This window comes from Corythoichthys intestinalis, chromosome 13 (genome assembly GCF_030265065.1).
Source record: "Corythoichthys intestinalis isolate RoL2023-P3 chromosome 13, ASM3026506v1, whole genome shotgun sequence".
Lineage (NCBI taxonomy): Eukaryota > Metazoa > Chordata > Actinopteri > Syngnathiformes > Syngnathidae > Corythoichthys > Corythoichthys intestinalis.
The window spans coordinates 43504057-43525959 of record NC_080407.1 but is presented as its reverse complement, the minus strand read 5'-3'; the positions used below and the strand labels follow the sequence as shown (position 1 = coordinate 43525959).

At 41.2% G+C, this 21903-nt stretch overlaps 1 protein-coding gene across 1 annotated transcript; it reads right to left on the bottom strand.

The window, feature by feature from the left end:
* Positions 1-1098: 1098 nt before the first annotated feature.
* LOC130927822 (equilibrative nucleoside transporter 2) lies at positions 1099-21807 on the bottom strand. The gene is made up of 13 exons (XM_057853887.1): positions 21537-21807; positions 15995-16055; positions 15838-15919; positions 11903-12045; positions 11679-11821; positions 11485-11619; positions 9545-9642; positions 9392-9461; positions 7190-7380; positions 6988-7111; positions 6802-6887; positions 4505-4704; positions 1099-4446 (listed from the first exon to the last, which is right to left on the bottom strand). The coding sequence occupies exons 2-13, from the start codon at positions 16024-16026 to the stop codon at positions 4335-4337; spliced, it is 1416 nt and encodes a 471-aa protein (XP_057709870.1). The 5' UTR covers positions 16027-16055; positions 21537-21807; the 3' UTR covers positions 1099-4334.
* Between the last annotated feature and the right edge of the window lie 96 nt (positions 21808-21903).

Below are 21903 nucleotides of genomic sequence, written 5' to 3'. Positions count from 1 at the left end.
CGATGCCATCGAAGATAATTGACCTCCGTGAAGCGGCCTCCCCATTAGATGCAAATTTATATATTAATGTCAAACGTTTGTGCTGATATCGTTTTTGAGATATTTACTATTCTTTTACAAGTCAATCTGAGGTCAACCAGCCCCCCATTTTGATGAAAAATGGCTAAAAATGTCAATTGTTAGTTTTTTTGTTTCTGCTGCAACGGTTTTGTAGATTTTCTGCATTAATTTGTGGTGATGACGTCACGCAGCCTCTATATAAACTGCAAAATGGACCTGAAGTGGAGTCCCCTTGGTTTTGAATGAGTTCCGTTCCTACGCCGGCGACATAACCTGGATTTCCGTCTAAATCGGAATTTAGCCTTTAATTTCAAAATAATTATGCAAAAAGTCCAAAAGTATTGTATTTTGTTAAATGATGGACGATACACTGCCCTCTGGTGGCAGCTTTGGGTCTGGCTGGACTGTTGTTTTGTACTATTGAGAAGCAGACGAAGAAGTCTGACATGGATAAGTGATAGCTGTGCTCCGGTTTGGCATATATAAGGCTGTAAGTCGTTTCAGCTGATGTATATAAGTGTATGCATTTGTGATTACGTTTACAGCGACAGTTTGTGGAGTTTCGTGTGAGCAATTTGCTATGAGAATAGCGTTTTAGGCCGTGACGTTACCATCATAAACCAGAAGAGGGTCAACATACAAGCGCCCTCGCATACAACTCATGTTAATACTGCTTGTTTTCTGCCGGTAATTTTACAAAAAAGAACATGCCAAGTAAACACTGCTGCTATGGAACTTGTAGAAATGACTCTAGACTCTCTTAAACTTGTGCCAACGTCCAAAAGACCAGTTTAACGCCAGTAAGGTGAAGCTTTTCACCTTCGTAAGAAGTAAACATTTTGTTGGGGGCCATGGTCTTACAGATTACAATGCTGATCCATTGCCTGCCACAGCCTGCACCGAAGAGGTAAGCCATTTTGATATTTTTTTATTTATTTTTAGCATGGCGATTTACCATGCTGCGTCTGTCCGACGATGAATGACCTGAAAAAAATTTAAATGGCATCTGACAGCCACTGTTGTTACCTTTTCTGTTGGAAAAAAAAAAAAAAAAAATAGTTTTTATTATAATTGATTCTGCATGCTTTCCTCAAGTATATAATATATTTTTAAAAATCAAATTAAATTTTGCTGCCTCGAGTATTCGTTTAATTAAAGTGGCGTTGTTATGGTTTTTTTTTTTAAGTGTTTGCATTTAGTTTTATTGATTTGGGTGGATACACTGCCCTCTAGTCTGCCTCATTTCACATGGTTAAATCCAGCTGTTCCCTGTTAAGACCAACATAAGCCATTTTTTGTCAGAGCTAATTTTTTCTAATGCATTCGTAATTTAGTTTAAAGGTATATTTAGCTGTTTTTTTGAGGGAATATGTGTTCGAACCATTTTATAGCATTTAAATTAGCGGACTTTTGCTATTTAAGTAAGTCAATTGTTCTTTTGTTGCATATACTGTATATCCTCATTTATTTATTTATTTTTAATACCGTTTGAGGCCCAGATCCGGTATTTTAATTTTTTATGTTCCTTATCCGATTACTCGAACTAACTTGTTCATCGATTAATCGACTACTAAAATAATCGACAGCTGCAGGTCTAATTGATTCTGCATGTTTTCCTCAAGTATTAAGTTTCTGGTGTGAAAATTGAAAGATTTATTAGCTGTTCAAAACATGCAGTAAATAAAAGAAAAATAAGTTGGTATTTTGGGCAAAAACTTATATGTTAAAATCAGGGGTTCCCAACCTATTCCACTAAGGCACACTGTGGGTGCAGGATTTCATTCTTACCAAACAAGATGACAACACTTTTTCCCCAATCTGGTGTTTTACAAGTGCAATCAGTTGATTGCAGTCAGGTGTGGCTTGTTTTAGCAGAAGCCTCATTGGTTCAACTGTCTCTGCTGGATCGGCTGGAACAAAAACCAGGACCCACAGTGTGCCTTGAGGACTGGGTTGAAAACCCCTGTGTTAAATATTGCTATTGATCCTAAAAATATAGGTGACTATCTCTGCATTTGGTGACTTTTGTGCAACTAGTGTAAAATCTGAGAATTTTACAGCCATTTTAAGGTTTGTTATACTTATATAAAAAAGAATTAATCGGGATTTTATTAGGGAACGACTTTGAATTTTTTAATGCCGCTGCTCATGGAGACTCATATATGGCTAAGGTAGGTGCCTGTTTTGATTTTAGGTCGGTAGCAGCTTTGGTTTTGAAAATATTTGAATTTGAAGTTTTAATCTGCACCGTTTCCCCCGTAATGTCAATGGGTTATGAAGTCTATGACAGGAGAATGTCACTGCGTATGGTCATTGTCAGTGGCGTAAGGCAATGCACACAAGAAAAAGGTGTCGATAAAAAAAGCTGCCTCTGAATCAGGTCGGCTCTTTTCACAGTCTTTTTCAGCCCTCGAGTTTTGGAAAATAGGCCCCCTACAGCTCGGCCTGCGCCCCGTGTCATGTCAACATATTATGAAGTCTGTGGAATATGATTTTTGTTTTGGTGACATTTTGTTCAGCCCTTCCCAGTTGTTTTTATTGATTGCTATAAGTTACCGCCAATGTTGAAACACAGGCCTTGAGCGCCCGCTTGTGGTACAATGTGAAAATAACATGTGAAATGATACACAGGTAGTCACCGGGTTACGAATGAGTTCCGTTCCTATGCTGGCGACGTAACCCAAATTTCCGCATAAATAGAAATTAACCCTTTGAGTACCCCCCAAAAAATTATCCAAAAAGTCCAAAAGTATTATATTTTGTTTAATGATGGAGGATACACTGCCTTCTGGTGGCAGCATTGGGTCTAGCTGGACTGTCGCCTTGTATGACTGGGATGTCTGACATGGATAAAGGATAGCTGCGCTCTGATTTGGCCCACATAAGGCTCTAAGTTGTTTCAGCTAATACCGTATTGGCCCGAATATACGACGCTGTTTTTTGCATTGAAATAAGACTGAAAAAGAGGGGGTCGTCTTATATTCGCGGTCTAGACATTATACTCATTCACGACGCTAAATGGCGCCAGATATCATTGAAGCGATGTCCTGTTATGACAGATCTCAGCTAGTCTCAAGTTTAACAAGTTTGCATTATTTTATTGCAATGTTTTTCCTTATTCTGATTTGTTTCAAGACTAGTTAAGGTTTAACTTCGCTTTGATGGTGAATGCAGTTACTGCAATTTTGTTGTTTTATCACTACAGATTTTTATTTACATTTCGAAAACCAGAAGCCATTCATTTACGAATGTGATTGAACTTTAGTTTACATATTTAAATGTTCAGATATTAAGATTTGAATGAGGCAAAATAACATGTTTTTTCTCTCAAATTTGTTGTTATAATCATTTGTTTCAGATGTACTGTCATTATTTTCTGTATAAAAATTAATTTGGTGTTCAAAAAGTCTTTTTTTCAAACTTGAGTCTTGACAAACGGGGTCGCCTTATAATCAGGGCCGTCTTATATTCGGGCCAATACGGTATATTTTTTTGTATGCATTTGTGATTACTTTTACAGCTACAGTTTGTGGAGTTACATGTGAGTGATTTGCTATGAAAATTGTAACTGCGTTAGCTTTCTTAGGATTTAAGATAGCGGACTTCTGTTAGGCAATTTATGCTAGTTTAATCTACTAAATTTACATATTGATCAGACTAGATGGACGTTTGAACACCAATTGTTTTGTGTCAAGTGTTAAAATGCGCGTCGTTTTGAACCTAAGTGTACATGTGTGTGTTACATCTTTACAAACTTATACTCCGAAAAATACGGTTATCAAAATGGGGGCCTGGTTGACCTCAGATTGATCAATTAAATATATTGCTAATATCTCAAAAACGATAGCAGCACAAACAAACTGTACCATTTTTAGCTAATTTGGATCAAAATGGGGATGCTGGATGACCTCAGATTGACCTATCAAAAAATTGTAAACATCTCAAAAACAATAGCAGCACAAACAAAACTTTTTACAGGACATAGGATTAACATCATCTGTATGCAAATTTGTGTCTGCCAACTTCACGCAGGACGTTTATGGTCTTAAGTAGCCGTAAAGTTGAATTGAGAAAAAAATAGCAGTGCATGAGTTACTAAACAGCTGAAAGTGCATTGCGCTTTTGGCTTGACGCGCAAAGCAAAAAAAAAAAAATCGATTAAAGTTCATAATTTAGAAAAATAAAACATAACGACTAAGTCGGGGCACTCGTACGCATGATGAATGACTTTAAGTCAAGGTAACACAAATTCGATGCGCTGGCTTTTTGCGACGCTACACTAGCTTTCGCAGGAGAAAGGACAGCGCGGCGCCGATGGACAGACCCAGAGCCAAGAAAAAGGTCATGAGGGATCCGGCAGTCTCGGCGTCCTTGGGCTCCACCAACCTGAAAACGGCCAAAGTTAACCCAACGCTTCCGTACGACCTGGATTTTTTCAACTCACTGTGGCGCGTAAGACATGGAGAGACAGACAAAATATCCACTGGAGATGGAGAAGAGAGACATGATGACCGTGAACCCTGCATCGGAGGGAAAGTAGACCGGCAGGTAGGCACGCTCCTGGACGTTGCATAGCATCAGGAGAGGGATGAAGATGACGCGGGAGACCACCAACAGCGGGAAGAGATGTGACTCTTTACGAGGCTGAGGATAAAAAAAGAAAAAGGAAAAATCACTGGCGGGAACTATGGAAGTCAATGGCAATTTTCGGGGCATTTCAGGTCATTTGCGGTGTTTGAAGCGCTTCTTTATTGTTGTTATTATTGAATTGCTCTTTGTTATCTAATATATGTCGGAAAACACACAGGTGACTTGAAGTTACGCTCTGAGACCCTCAATTTGGCCAACTTTCAAAATTGTCAGATATGCATGTGTGATACATCATTGGAAAGCTTAAAAATCTCAATTTTCTGGGGGAAGAAATATTTTAAACAGGAGAGCATTTAATTTTTTTTTTTTTTTTTTTTTTTAAACAACGAAACCTTATCTGGAGGTAAGAGCATGAAACAGCAGAATTAAAGACGCCATGACTTTAACGAGATATTATCGCGTACTTGTTTCGAGCCAAACACAACAGTTATTTTGGCTTAAAATACAGAAGTTTATTGTAAAGAGGCATGCAAGAGGAGAAACTGCTTTTTCAGTCTTGTCTGTTTTTCGCCGTATACTACTTTATTATTTAGGTATTCGATTAATCCATCAATTAGTTCGAATAATCGGATTACCAACATTAAATGTGCTGCAAAAGAAATTTTAAGATATGTAAAACAAACGAGTGTTTATGCTTGCAATAATATCGATTTTGGCTTGCTAAGATTCCACTTTCAAAAGAGCATTAAATGTGAATAAAATTCCAGAATGTTTCTTCAAAATTGTACTTTCATTTCATAAGAGCAATAAACGTATTTGAAAATACAACACCTGAGCTTAGACTCAAATGACATAAAAAGAAAAAAAAAAAAAAAAGATCTAAGTACAACAAAGGAACAATTGGCTAAGTTGCACTGCAAAAGTGTGATAGCTTAAAAGCTAACATTATTTTTTACAATGCTCTAAACAATTCGTTCAAACACATATTCCCACAAATTAAATAATTAGTAAATTATTGTTGGAATGGAAAGACAAGACGGATATATATATTCAACATACTGTACATAAGTACTGTATTTGTTTATTATAACAATAAATCAACAAGATGGCATTCACATTATTAACATTCTGTTAAAGCGATCCATGGTTAGAAAGACTTGTAGTTCTTAAAAGATAAATGTTAGTACAAGTTATAGACATTTTATATTAAAACCCCTCTTAATGTTTTCGTTTCAAAAAAAGCCTGTAAAAATTTTAATCAAAAAAATAAACTAGTAGCTCGCCATTGTTGATGTCAATAATAATTATGGTGATGAAACCCATAAAATCAGTCGCACCCAAGCGCCAGCATAGGGCGGCAAAACACCAAAAAACACAAGTAACAAGTGGAAATGACACTTTGCTTGTCACTTTAATGTGTTTGAGTGGGGCATGTGCGTTAAATGCGTCAAATATTTTAACGTGATTAATTAGAAAAATTAATTACCGCCCGTTAACGCGATAATTTTGACAGCCCTATTTCTATATTATTTCTAATAGATTTTGCATGTTTTCCTCAACCATTAAGTTTCTGATGTTAAATTGAGTGGTTTATTAGCTGTTGAAAACTTGCACTAAATAAAAAAAAAATGAAGTTGCTATTTTGGGCAAAAACTCATATGTTAAATATTGCTATTGATCCTGAAAATATAGGTGATTATCTTTGCATTTGGTGATTTTTGTGCATTTAGTGTAAAATCTGAGAATTTTTCAGCCATTTTAAGTTGTTATACGTATATAAAAAAGAATTAATCCGGATTTTATAAGGGAACGACTTTGAATTTATTGATGCCGCTGCTAACGGAGACTCATATATGGCTTAGGTATGTGCCTGTTTTGGTTTTAGGTCGATAGCAGCTTTGGTTTTGAAAATATTTGAATTTTAAGTTTTTGAAAACGGTCCTGCGCCCCGTGTCATGTCAATATATTATGAAGTCTATGGAATATGATTTTCGTTTCGGTTCTGTTTTATTCAGCTTTTCCCAGTTGTTTTTATTTTTTGCTATAAGTTACCGCCAATGTTGAAACACAGGCCTTGAAAATACGCCCCCTACGGATCGGCCCAGTTTCCCTTGTCATGTGAAGTATTATAAGGTCTATGTTTAAACTTACCCAGCGTACGAACGTAGTGACAGTTCGTCCTATAAAGTCGTTAATGTTGAAAGTCAGGAAGCAGCACACGTTTATGAAGTAACGGTCTGGGGAAAGAACAATCACGAAGAGATCTCTTGTCACCAAATAAAGTAGAAAATAGTCTGGATAAACACACAAGGGCTAATTAGCCTCCAAACGCCTTACTCCAATTTCCTGGTAAAACAGTCTCGAAATCAGGGGACGACGTCTTAACATCGACGGTGATGGCGGGGAAGACCGACAGTGTGACCGTGAACACGAACGTCACGCAGAACGCCATGACCCAAATCTACAAAAGCAAAAATAATCATTAAAAAAATCTTTAGAGGAGGCATTTCGTTATTTTTGGAACATTATTCTCATTCACCTTCTTGAAAACCTCAAAAATGGATGCTTTGGCTTGCTTCTTCTCCACCTGCTCCAAAGACAGGAAAGCTTCCTGGCTTCTGTCCGGCGGCTGCTCGCCCTCCTCCGAGACTCCATTTTTCTTAGGCCCGCCGGCCACTGAGCCGTTTGCGTGGCCGTTGAGTTTGCCGTCGTCCGCTGCGGTACTCTCAGCTTGACATCGCAAACAGACGCACATTGATTGCGTGGGCACGCGTCAAACAAACCTGTCTTTGTGCGGCCACTGAGCGCGGATGAATGAAGGCCTAATGAGATAATGGCTTTCAAATTGATTGAATTTCACAGCAATCATTGACTAAAGTGGAAAAGCCAACAAGAGTGGACAAAGACGAACAAACTTTAGCCATCCCTTCAAGGTCAGCGTTTTATGACAAACTAGAAGATGCAATTTCTGCATGATGAGATGCCTTGGTAGATTTTCAGTAACTTCCTGCCATTGACGGCACTAGGCTGCCAATATATTTAGACTGGCTGGGGAGAATCAAGGATTTGACGTGGTCGTGGTTTTGTTTTTTTTTTTGCTGTTTTTCGCAGTTGTCTGTTAAAATCGAAAGACTGCATTGTGTGAATTACAGTGGAGCAAGTAAGTATTTAGTCAACCACCAATTGTTCAAGTTCTCCTACTTGAAAAGATTAGAGAGTCCTGTAATTGTCAACATGGGTAAACCTCAACCATGAGAGACAGAATGTGAAAAAACAACAGAAAATCACATTGTTTGATTTTTAAATAATTTATTTCCAAATTACAGTGGAAAATAAGTATTTGGTCACCTGCAACCAAGCAAGATTTCTGGCTGTCAAAGAGATCTAACTTCTTCTAACGAGGTCTAACGAGGCTCCACTCGTTACCTGTATTAATGGCACCTGTTTTAACTCATTATCGGTATAAAAGACAGTTGTCCACAACTCAGTCAGTCACACTCCGAACTCCACTATGGCCAAGACCAAAGAGCTGTCGAAGGACACCAGAGACAAAATTGTAGACCTGCACCAGGCTAGGAAGACTGAATCTGCAATTCGCTTGGTGTAAAGAAATCAACTGTGGGAGCAAGTATTAGAAAATGGAAGACATACAAGACCACTGATAATCTCCCTCGATGTGGGGCTCCATGCAAGATCTCACCCCGTGGCATCAAAATGATAACAAGAACGGTGAGCAAAAATCCCAGGAAGCACACGCGGGGACCTAGTGAATGACCTACAAAGAGCTGTACCCACACTAACAAAGGCTACTATCAGTAACACAATGCAGGGACGCAAATCCTGCACTGCCAGACGTGTCCCCCTGCTGAAGCCAGTACACGTCCAGGCTCCTCTGCGGTTCGTTAGAGAGCATTTGGATGATCCAGAAGAGGACTGGGAGAATGTGTTATGGTCAGATGAAACCAAAATAGAACTTTTTGGTAGAAACACAGGTTCTGGTGTTTGGAGGAGAAAGAATACTGAATTGCATCCGAAGAACCACATACCCACTGTGAAGCATGGGGGTGGAAACATCATGCTTTGGGGCTGTTTTTCTGCAAAGGGACCAGGACGACTGATCTGTGTAAAGGAAAGAAGAGATTTTGACTGAAAATCTCCTTCCATCAGCAAGGGCATTGAAGATGAGATGTGGCTGGGTCTTTCAGGATGACAATGATCCCAAACACACAGCCAGGGCAACAAAGGAATGGCTTCGTAAGAAGAATTTCAAGGTCCTGGATTGGCCTAGCCAGTCTCCAGATCTCAACCCCATAGAAAATCTGTGGAGGGAGTTGAAAGTCCGTGTTGCCCAACGACAGCCCCAAAGCATCACTGCTCTAGAGGAGATCTGCATGGAGGAATGGGCCAAAATACCAGTAACGGTGTGTGAAAAGCTTGTGAAGAGTTACAGAAAACGTTTGGCCTCCGTTATTGCCAACAAAGGGTACATAACAAAGTACTGAGATGAACTTTTGGTCTTGACCAAATACTTATTTTCCACCATGACTTTTAAAAATCAAACAATGTGATTTTCTGTTTTTTTCCCACAATCTGTCTCTCATGGTTGAGATTTGCCCATGTTGACAATTACAGGCCTCTAATATTTTCAAGTGAGAGAACTTGCAGAATTAGTGGTTGACTAAATACTTATTTGCCCCACTGTAGGTTTCCAAATATAATGAAATAAGTTAACACAACTCACCTGTGAGCAGCTCATCTGTGGTGCCAGCCTCGTATTTGGCGCTCTGTTGCAGGTAATAGCGAGCAAACTCCTGTAATGAAACGCACAGATGCTTTCTTTTACTTATTTGAAATACATGGCAAACGAACCCAAAGTCGAGCAGAGACCACAGACCAGGCGGTGCAAAAGGAAGTAGCAGAAGAGTGTTACAAGCGTGCCCACACACGGTGTGATGAAGTAGCCCAACGCCGCAGACTCGCGGCCCGCATCACCTGAAAGACAAAACAAAAAAAAATTCAAGCGCTGAAAAGGAATCGATTAAGGCCGCCGCAATCAAATCGACTTATGCGTGATCAAATTAAAAGACTGGATTGATTCGATGATCCGCAACTCGACTCGGACTTGACTCGTATGAGCCGGGTGGGTCCGAGACTCTAGACTTGTGAGCCAATAACTCAAGACGCGACTCGACTTGTGAGATAATGATTGGAGACTCGACAAAATGACTCGAAAAACTTGGATCGTAGATTGGTGACCACCTGTCAGTGGTCCGCTTGGTTGTGGGTGGGCTGTGACTCGGCTCGAGCCCGCGACCTCGCGACTCGATCCCGCGACGCGACCTCGCGACTCGACCCGACCTCGCGACTCGACCCAACGCGACCGCGCGACTCGACCCGACCGCGCGACTCGACCCGACCGCGCGACTCGACCCGACCGCGCGACTCGACTCGACGCGACCACGCAACTCAACGTAACGCGTTCTTGCAGCGGCCCCGTTGTCGCACCGTTGATGTTTCTGGGTTATACTGTCCTACCGTGTTGGTCTTCATTATAGTCAGGGGTGCACATAATTTTTTTGCCCAGGTTCTCAGAGGAGGACCTGGAGATGTGACTTGGTCCTCATTGAGCTTCAGAGCCGACCCGCCTGATGCGATAAATTTATGACAAGCTTTACTTAGAGCCAATTAACTTTAATTAATTATATTAACAATTAATGCTTGATTAACATCAACTGGCACAACAAAACTGCCATTACTTTGAAGTGAAATGTAAAGAAATAAAAAGCACCAATTCAAAATAAAGGGCATTATGCGGCTCCCACATTAACTCCAAGCCTTTTTAAAAGTGGGATGTCCTCCTCATAAGACCTCATTGAACGTGCATGTTTAGCTTTGTAAAATGCGAGCAAAAACACGTTTGTCAGTGCATGTCGCTGTTCATTACCTTTATTCCGGCACTTGTCCATAGGGCGAGTGGGGTCCTGTTTGACATCGATAGTTTGCTTAATTGCCACATGCGCTGTTTTTTTTCGTGCTTTTCAAAGTTTGGATGGCTGAAATTCTTTGACCCTACATAAAATGCGCTGCTCTTATCGGCGACATTGGGATTCTAACGGCTCATTTTGTACCGCATTTCCGTGTGAGCCTCATTTGCTTCTAGCTATGGTACCTCCAGTAGCCACTTTTTAGCAAAAGTCATTTTTTTCGGTAGCTCCGGTGATGTCTCTGTCGTCTGTCTGTCTTTTGACGGGGGTGGGGGAACACGGAAGTAATTACTCAGTGTGGCCTGCCGCTTCGACATTTTGAGAAGTTATTTTCTCGTGTCCGCCGCAGCCATCGGTACGCAAAAGCGTATGGAAGCCGTTGAGGGCCAGTGCGTTTGTCTACGTCCAGTACGCATGCGCGCATGCGGACCACTTATGTGCACCCCTGATTATAGTAGAGAAGACTGAGTGAATATAATCTACACAAAGAAACTCTAACCCGATCGACTCACAGCCTGGAAAAGTAAGGGTTCCATTACGTCAGAAACTCGTTCAGTACGCCTCCATTCCGAACCGAGCACCACGTACAGAAACGGTTCAATACAAATCCATGTACCGTTACACCCTGAATAGCTACTCATGCAATTTTGACATTGCCGTGTTTATAGTCCAACATTTTATCACCAGTTTTTTATCTCTAGATAAAATCTTAAGCTTTGAGTAATATAACAGTAAATAACAATATCTCCAGTATTATTGTTGACAATTCATGGACAAAATAATCTTGGCCCTAGATATGATAAACATTCCAACCATAGAGATTTTAGTGTGTTGAGGTAGGGTGACTTACTGGCATTTGCTAAAAGCATAGCCATCGCGGCAAAAGTTCCGGCAAGTCCTTGGCCACTCATGAAGATGGCGCTGTACTTCTGGGGTAGCATGCCCACCAGACCGAAGAGACTTCCCTGCACCACGGCGCCGAACGCTGAGGGAGGAGCAGCCGATCATTTACCGGGCCGACTTAATCCACCGGCCGTTGCTTACAGTTGATGAACCAAATGGTTGCCATGGTGATGGAGAAGAAGAGGTCCAAGTCCTCCATGGGCACTTTAACAAGAACGGCGGTGAAGACAAAGAGCAACAGGATGAAAACGAGGCTGCCGGCGATGCGCGCCACCTCGGATACTCTGAAAACAAAACAAAAAAAAACCGTCTTTCAGCAAGAACACAGCTTTTATGTGTACAGGACTTGCACAAAAATGGCTGACCTCTGGTAGAGGATGGAGTTGAGAAGCGTGAAGAGCAGTAGAGGGAGCTGGGACAGCAGGGTCATACAGCTGTTGAAGTATTTGCTATTGCTGCTAACGTCGCTCCCGTTTGTGACGTTGGCGTTCAGGCGATCTTGGAAATACTGCATAAAACAGAGAACCGTTTAACGGGTGCATTTGCCATCAGGCAAATACGCCATTGAGGCTTGTCATGGCGGCGCGCACAGACGCAGCGGCCCGGAGCTCCTTTTACGTTTACACTTTGTTGGTGGTGCTGTGGGTGATTTCACACGGTTTTTGCACATTTCAGTACACTAAAGACGAACTCCTACAACTGCGCGGAGATTATCGGCTGTCCGTAGAGTATTTTATCCCCGCGGAGATTGCAAGAACATCCCTGGGGAAACCCGCTGCAACAGGCCGGGGGAGGAGGCGCTGTGAGCGGAAGCAGAAGAGAGGCAAGCGCGGGGGCGTGTGGGCCCGGCTTAAGGCTAGCCCTTTCAAACCACCACTGCCGACCATCTTTCTCTCTAACGCGAGGTCGATCCGTCACAAGCTGGATGAGATACGTTTGCAGATGGCGAAGCGAAGGACTTTAAATCAATGTTCGTGTCTGATTTCTCCGAGACCTGGCTAGACAGCTTCCATTCCAGACGCGGCTATCGAGCTAACTAGCCGCACCGCCTACCGGGCCGACAGGACCGCGGACTCTGGTAAAAAGACCGGCGGGGGACTTTGCATCTACATAAACAACTCCTGGTGCACGAATGTCACGGTAATGGAGAAACTGTGTAGTCCAGAGGCAGAACTGTTATTGTTAAAGTGTCGACCATTCTATCTCCCGCGTGAATTCCCGTGTGTTTACATCTGCGCCGTTTACATTCCACCCGATGCTAACGCTAAGCTAGCGCTAGCACAAGTGAGCAGCAGCTGCCACAACAGCCTGGCAGCACATCCAGACTGCGTTTTCATTGCAGCTGGGGACTTTAATCACACGGATTTAAAATCAGTGCTTAACAAATTCCACCGAAATGTGAAGTGTGCCACCAGTGGAGATAGAACTTTGGACCAGGTGTACACTAACGTAGCGGATGCATAAAGAGCCCAGGTCTATCCTCACCTGGGCCTGTCAGACCACCTCTCTCTTCTGCTACATCCACTGTATACACCAAAGATCAAGAGCGCTGGGATTACAGTAAAAACAGTGAGAACCTGGCCGGAGGATGCTGTTCATATGCTCCAGGACTGTTTCCACCACACTGACTGGGATGTATTTAAAGAGCACGACACAGATAATCGCACCTCACTGGACAATTACACCTCCACTGTTTTGGACTACATCTGCTTCTGTGTGGACAATGTCACAGGCTGGAAAGAGTTCCGTGTGTTTCCTAATACACCACCATGGATGACACATGAGGTAAAACAACTTATACGGGAAAGGGACACTGCATTCTACACTGGTGATCAGGAGGCATACAGGGCTGCTCGGGCCAATCTCAGGAGGGGCATCAATACTGCCAAGCACCACCACCGGAGGCGTATTGAGGCCAGGTTAGAAAACACCACAAACCCAAGGCAGATCTGGGAGGGCATCAGGGCCATTACGGACTACAATAGGAAACCACCACCACCCTCAGCTGACAGTCCCACTCTCGCTGAGGACTTAAACCTTTTTCATGCCCGTTTTGACAGGGACAATAAAGACTCCGTCCTGCCCCCCCTCTCCTCGTCCGACCCCGCTCCTGTCCTGAGCGCGCATGAGGTGAGATGTGTCCTCCACCACATTAACACCAGGAAGGCGGCTGGTCCAGATGGAGTACTGGGCCGGGTGCTAAAGGACTGTGCCGCGGAGCTGACAGACGTCTTCACCTACATTTTCAACACCTCACTGTCCTGCTCTCTGGTCCCTGTCTGCTTTAAAGCAGCCACAATCGTCCCTCTCCCAAAACAGTCCAACGTCACATGTCTCAATGACTACAGACCTGTGGCTCTCACCCCCATCCCCGCCAAATGCCTGGAGAGACTGGTCATCAAGCACATTAAAGCTGCAATACCGCCTTCACTTGACCCACACCAATTTGCATACAGAGGGAACCGTTCAACTGAGGACGCCATCGCCACAGTGCTGCACACACTTCTAGTGCACCTGGAGCATAAAAACACCTATGCACGGCTCCTCTTTGTGGACTACAGTTCTGCTTTTAACACCATCCGGCCGTTCAAACTCCGGTCCAAACTTCACCAACTGGGCCTAGACACCGCCCTGTGCAACTGGACTGTGGACTTTTTGACTAATCGCACACAGAGTGTCACAGTGGGCAAAAACACCTCCTCCACTCTCACCATCAACACCGGGGCCCCTCAAGGGTGTGTCCTGAGCCCTCTGCTTTACACCCTGTACACTCATGACTGCTCCGCCTCCTCTGCATCCAACCTCATCGTCAAGTTTGCCGACGACACCACAGTGCTCAGACTCATCTCCAACGACGATGAAACGGACTACAGAAGAGAGGTGCAACATCTGGAGTCATGGTGTCACAAAAACAACTTGGCTCTAAACACAAAGAAAACCAAGGAGATCGTGGTGGATTTCCGTAAGGGGAGTCACATCATCCATCAGCCTCTTACTATCGGCAACGATGTGGTGGAGAGGGTGAGAAGCTTCAAATTCCTGGGGGTAACAGTGACTGAGGACCTGTCCTGGGGGGACCACATCTCCACAGCGGTGGGCAAGGCACAACAACGCCTCTATTACCTGAGGAAGCTGAAGAGCACTAACATCCCCAGACCACTGATGGTGAACTTTTACAACTGTGCCATCAGCAGTGTTCTGACATACGGATTTTTAGTGTGGTTTTCCAGCTGCACTAAGGCAGACCAGCAGGCGCTCCAGCGCGTGGTGAAAGCTGCCGGGAGAATCATAGGAATGACTCTCCCTGAGATCAGCACCATCCACTCCACTCGCCGTTTGAGAAGAGTGCACAACATCCTGCGAGACCAGCACCATCCTGCTCACAGTCTTTTCCACCTGCTGCCCTCAGGGAGAAGGTACAGGTCCATACAGGCCAGAACATCACGACTGTCCAACAGTCTGTACCCACAGGCTGTGAGGCTACTGAACTCTGCCCCTCTCCCCTCTCTGCACCCCTCTTACGGACAATAATCCACATCCACCAACAACAATAACTCTGAGCTGGTTTGCATTGTTGCAGTATGTCACTATCCACTATTTCCTCCTCCCTGACACTTACCCATTGGTTGACAACCAGTAGGCTGTACTTGATTATACTTGATTAACTTATCTGGGTTTTGCACTGATTTTTGCCTGTTTTCAACTGGTATATTTTTGCTCTGCACTTTAGCACTGACACGACCTCATGCTGCTGTTGAATCTTTGCTGTACATATGTCCAAAACTGTGTCAATGTTTACACTTGGTACTGATGGGTATTTATTTTATGGGTTTGCACTTTGCACTTTACCAACTTAGCTGTATGAGCTGGATGGATGCTCCAAACAAAGTTTCGTTGTGCTTTCTTTGTAACAATGACAATAAATATTCTGAATCTGAATCTGAATCATAGAGGGCATGCTGGTAGCTAAACCTGCTAGCCTGGGCTTTTGGTTTAGCAGCTAGCGCGCTTTCTCTACTGCCGTCCTGCCAGGGGCCAATTTTAAAAAGGGGGGGACAGACTAACAAACCCCAATTCCAGGCTGGTACGGGAACATGAACGCAACAACAACAAAAAAGAAGCAAAGCCCGTTTGATGGTAAAAAACAGGCATTACTGTTGCATGTGATCACGAGTGCACATCTTTATCAGTCATATGGTAAAGACTTAAAGGCCATGTGTGCGCTTATGGGGATTAACCCCATAAGCACTTGCTTCAGCTCACAATCTCATCTGACACATTCATTCATATTTTCGTTTACCAATGAGGCGGTCATGAAGAAGTTCCACGGTAGCAGCGTTCCCAGGCCCAGAATGAAGAAGCATATTCCCACCAAGCAGCCCCTGTAATCCCCGACAATGACACTTGAATAACAAGCACACTCAAGCCAGTCTGTGGCATGCACATGAAATTCTCACCAGTCTGAAGGTGCATCTTTCCGTCCCTTCATCTCTGCGCAGGCGGGATTTTCTTGCTAAACTTCATAATTCAATGCGGAAAAGTGGATTTAATTAATTATTATTTATAACAACATGAGGTATTCCAAAGTATTGTGAGAAGACAACACACAGCTACGAATGTAGGCGTCATCACAGACAATAAAACGTGGATAAGTAGACCATAGGCGGAGTTTGACTTTTGGGACAGGGGGGCACAACATGTTGATGACCCCGAAACGCAGCGTCAGCAATAAAATTAACTTACAATAATATTTATAATAATATGAGCGTTTGTTGTTTCCCATCATTCTTGAGAGGAATTGTAAATCGGGGTGCTTAGGCAATACTTTTCGCCAAGATCGTCAACCTTTGAATATGGTACGCCCGCCGATGTCGTGCCAATGTAGTTACCCCAGTCAAAAATTGTATCCCTTGTGCGGAGTCATATGGAGGTATAGTTTTGTCTTTATTATTCTATCAAAAATTGTTTTTGCTTCAATCAAAAAAAAGTCGCTTCATTCCAAAATAAATGTTTGAATGCAAAAATACCGTATTGGCCGAATATAAGACGGTGTTTTTTGCATTGAAATAAGACTGAAAAAGTGGGGGTCGTCTTATATTGTATTATATATACTCATATTCGCGGTCTAGACGTTATACCCATTCACAACGCTAGATGGCGCCAGATATCATTGAAACGATGTTCTGTCATGATAGATCTCAGCTTCTCTCAAATTTAACCAGTTTGCATGATTTTATTGCAATGTTTTTCCTTATTCAGATTTGTTTTAAGACTAGTTACAGTTAGACTTCACTTTGATGGTTAATGCAGTTATTGCAATTTTGTTGTTTTATCACAATAGATTGGTTTATTTATATTTAAAAAACCAGAAGCCATTCATTTAAGAATGTGATTACACTTTAGTTTACATATTTAAATGTTCGGATATTAAGATTTGAATAAGGCAAAATAACAAGCTTTTTCTCTCAAATATATTGTTATAATCAGTTGTTTCAGATGTACTGTATTTATTTTCTGGATAAAAATTAATTTGGTGTTCAAAAAGTCTTGTTTCAAACTTGAGTTTTGAAAAAGAGGGGGTTGTCTTATAATCAGGGCCGTCTTATATTCGGGCCAATACGGTAAATTTGAAACTCAAAAAAATGCATGTGAAAGCTATTTTTCTTTGATTAAAATTTTTTTTTTTTTTGATCGAAGCAACTTTTTTGATTGAAGTAATGTTGATTTGTGGCTAGGGCGTTTTTGTCTTCATTATTCAATCAAAAAATAGGTTGCTTCAAAAAATATATATATTTTCAAAAAGAAAATCACTTCAATCAAAAAAAGAAAACTTTCAATCATAGAAAACGTTTTTTATTGCGAAAAAATATTTGAGATTGAAAAATTTGCATTTGAACACTTAATTTTTCATTGAAAATGTTTTCTTTGATTGAAGCAATCATTTTTGTGTTTGGGCCATATTATGGGTAGGACATTTGTGTCTACATCATTCAATCCCAAATAAAGTTGCTACAATCAAAAACAAAAACAAAAACAAAAAAAAAACCCGCCTGACCCCCCCTTAAAATCCGCTTATGAAGTAGAAATTGCAGAAAATGTGTGGCGCCAACATTTCGCCAGACGCGTGTTTGTAAGTTGCTAGTTCCTACAACTACATATGCACTAGATATGGCGATACAGCAATTATCCGATACATCGTTCCAAAATGATTTGGATGTCTAGCTAACATAGACTCTACTGTAATAAAAGTTTTCCAAACAATGACATTTTTAAAACAATAGATCGATTCTTGGCGGGAGAAAATAACCTTTTGAGCTACAAAGTATCGCAATATGTCACCTTTTTCGATATATCATCACACCATTAATACAACCCGTAGCAAAAAGTATGGAATCACCAGTCTCGGACGAGCACTCACTCAGACATTTTATCATGTGGAACAAACTCAGATAAAAAGCTTGAAAAAAAATAATGAATTAGTTCAAAAGTGCAACTCATTAGCATTTAGATACACTAAAAGAAATGAATAAAAAACATTGTGCTGGTCAGTAAATGTTAATTTTATAGAGCAAGTGCAGGGAAATATATATGGAATCACTCCATTCTGAGGAAAAAATATGGAATCATGAGAAACAAACAAAGAAATAACAATCAAAACACATCTCTAGTATTTTGTAGCACCATCTCTGGCTTTTATGACAGCTTGCAGTCTCTGAGGCATGGACTTGATGAGTATTCTTCATCAATTTTGGTGCCAACTCTCTTTAATTGCAGTTGCCAGATTAACCTTGCAGGTCGGAGCCTTGCTGTGGACTATTTTTTTTTTCAATTTCCACAACAGGTTATCAATAGGGTTGAGATCTGGGCTATTTGCAGGCCATGACATTGACTGGTTGAGTCTTTCTCCAAAGAATGCTTTAACAGTTTTAGCTCTGTTGTAGAGCTGAAACGAATACTCGAGCAACTCGAGTAACTCGAGTTTAAAAACTGATCCGAGTAATTTTATTCACCTCGAGTAATCGTTTATTTTGACAGCTCTAAGCATCACGTTTTGCTCGGACTACTTTTAATGCGGGACAACGCGCTGATGTCACGTGCGTAGAGGAAGAAGCAAAAAAAAAAAAAAAAAAAAAAAAACTTACTGCAGCCGACAACCGCTACAAACGACGCCGACGTTGCTAAATACTAGCCCGCACATGCTACGTTAGTTGCAGGTAGCGTCCAATGAGTCTCATAGAGATCACATGTATGTTGAAATAGATGCACAGTGACAGACTAGGCCGCGTCTGGGCAGCGTTAGCAAACAGCCGCCATCTTAAAGCAGTAGAGCGCTAAGCGCTAATAAAGAGCGCTAAGCGCTAATATATAAGATTAACGTTACTGTCACTACTAGCTCACCTTACTTTAGCACTGCGGAGGGCTAGGTTTCAATTAATTAAGACCACTTTCGATGCGTGGCTAACGTGTCTTACATACAGGCTTTAACATAACATAGCGTTGTGGAGTGATGAGGGTGTCAAATAAAAACTCAATAATGCTAACTATCAATTTTAGCTCAGTAGTCATTGCTGGATAAAACACCAAGTAGCACTAGTCCCTAATGTGCTCCAATACAGCCTGTATCATACATTTATTTTGAACAGTGCAAAAACTCAAAATCCTATCAGGACTTACAGTTTAGACTAACTTAAAACTTAACTAGAACTTAAAAATGGCTTGACACAAATAGAAATTTAATTGAAAAACGTGGGAAAAAATCCTAACTTTTAAGTGATGTTTGTTATCAAGCGTAAAGGCATTTTTAGGTGTGTTTATATATATATAACATATATATACTTTTTAAAAATAAGATCTAAAGGTTTTTTGAGTGAAAGCAGTGAATTAGTCATTTTTTAAAATTCTAGTTACATCTGAGATGCAATTGTTGGCTGTTTTCAACAATATACATCAAAAATAAAGACATTGATTGACTGAAAATGATAAAATGTCTTGTTTTCTCATGTATATCTATAATTGCTCTTCACCTAAAAATATATTTGTTTTATCCGATTACTCGATTAATCGATAGAATTTTCAGTCGATTACTCGATTACTAAAATATTCGATAGCTGCAACCCTACTCTGTTGCATGATGCATTGTCATCTTGGAAAATGACATATTTTCAATTGAAGGGATGAGAAAGCTGTCTAAAGTTTCAATGTTAACTTGTGCATTTATTGAAGATTTAACCATTGCCATCTCCCCAGTGCCTTCACCTGACATGCAGCCCCATATCATCAAGGACTGAAGGAATTTTGATGTTTTCTTCAGGCAGTCATCTTTGTAAATCTCACTGGAACGGCACAGAACTAAAGTTCCAGCAACATCACCTTGTCCAATGCAGATTCTTGACCCATCACTGAAAATAACCTTCATCCAGTCATTCATGGTCCATGATTGCCTCTCCTTAGCCCATTGCAGTCTAGTTCTTTTCTGTTTAAGTGTCAATGATGGTTTCCTTTTAGCTTTCCTCTATGAAAATCCCATTTCCTTTAGGCAATTTTGCACAGTTCTGTCACATACCTTGACTCCAGCTTCCACCCATTTGTCTTGTTGTACATCTTCTGTTTTCAAGACTGTTTCAAGTTTGATAATCCTCTCCTTGGTCTCAAGAGACATCCATCTTGTTGGAGCCATGATTCTTGTGAATCCACTTGGTCCAGCACCCCTCCAAGGAGTGATAACTGCACTGTTTTAACTGCTCACTAACGAGCAGATCTAATCTTAGGCAGGGGCCCAATTAAGGAAAGGAAATTGACTGGGTGTGTCTGTATTTTCTACTCAAAATGGAGTGATTCCATATTTTTTTCTTCAGAATGGAGTGATTCTATATTTCCCTGCACTTGCTCTATAAAAGTAACATTTACTGACCCCCACAATGTTTTTTTTTTTTTAACTAATTTGTTTTAGTGTTTTTGGATGCAAGGAGTTGCACTTTTGAATTAATTCATTATTTTTTTCAAGCTTTTCATCCGAGTTCTTTCTACATAGTAAAATGTCTGAGTGAATGCTCGTCCGAGACTGGTGATTCCATACTTTTTGCTAGGGGTTGTACAACTACATATGCATTAGATATGCCGATACATCGTTACAAAATGATTTGGATGTCTAGCTAACATAGACACTACTCTAATAGAAGATTTTGCTAGCATTTTCCCCCCGAAAAATGACATTTTTAAAACGATACATCAATTCTTGGCGGGAGAATATCAATAACCTTTTGGGCTAGAAAGTATCACAATATATGACCTTTTTGATGCCTTAATTTTTGTAGATTCTACAAAATACTACATTTTTGTAGATTCTACAAAAATTAAGGCTCTACAAAAATTAAGCCATCAATTTTTAGTCAATAAGAGGCTATTTTCCCCCGCATCTTCAGACTGTCTGATGCTATTTTAAGGTATGCATTTTTGATATCATTTTTATGGTTGGGACTGAAAATCAAAAGTTTGTTTGGAAAACAGATGAAAAAACATGTCTGGAGTTGTTGGGAAATTGTAAGAAAGTAAATAGAGAAATGAAACACTCAAGAGGCTGTAAATAGGTCACAAACAAAGGACCGTGATCCTTCCTTGTTTGAACTACATAAAACGCGCGGAGGAGAGGCTAGGCGTAGGTAAATATATAAAAACAACATTATACATGCCAAATGATTGCTTCATATCACAATAAATGAGTGAAAGTTATCAGTTACGCTGGAATATAAATCATTTTGTCCTGTCAATTGTGACAAAATAGTTGACGCGCCATTTGTTATCAGCGCACCTGTTGGGTTATTAGTGTTATCAGGAAATATACGATTAAAAGAGAGAACGTGTCTCAATGCTAACGTGCCGTAAAATTTGTCAACCTTAGATTCCACACTGGTTTTCAATAAAAAATAAAAATAAAAAAAAAATAGAGGAAGGTTATATTGACGTTAGCCGGGTTAAGATAGGAATAAAAAAGGCGCTTACTTGAAAAAGAGTACGGGAAAAGCGTGTGCCACTTCAGGGTCCTCTCAAACGTCAGCGTCCCCCAGTAAATGGCGATGGAGAAGTGAAAACATCCAAATAAAATGTCTTTCTCCAGTCGCTTCTTCCTTGGCAGGTGGCGGCTGTTGCCGTCTTGCCTAGTTTTAAACTCCCACACACATTGAGAAGCAGACAAACAAAAGGCTCACTGTTTTTCCCGTAACGATGAAGGTGGCACAACAGCCACTGACTTTCCCGCACGAGCACTTCCGGTGTGACGTCACATTCTACCGCCTTGACGCGTGGACGTCATCATGGCGCGCGCTATGTCGTAACCTGTTTGGTGACTCGTGCCATACGGTTAAAAAGT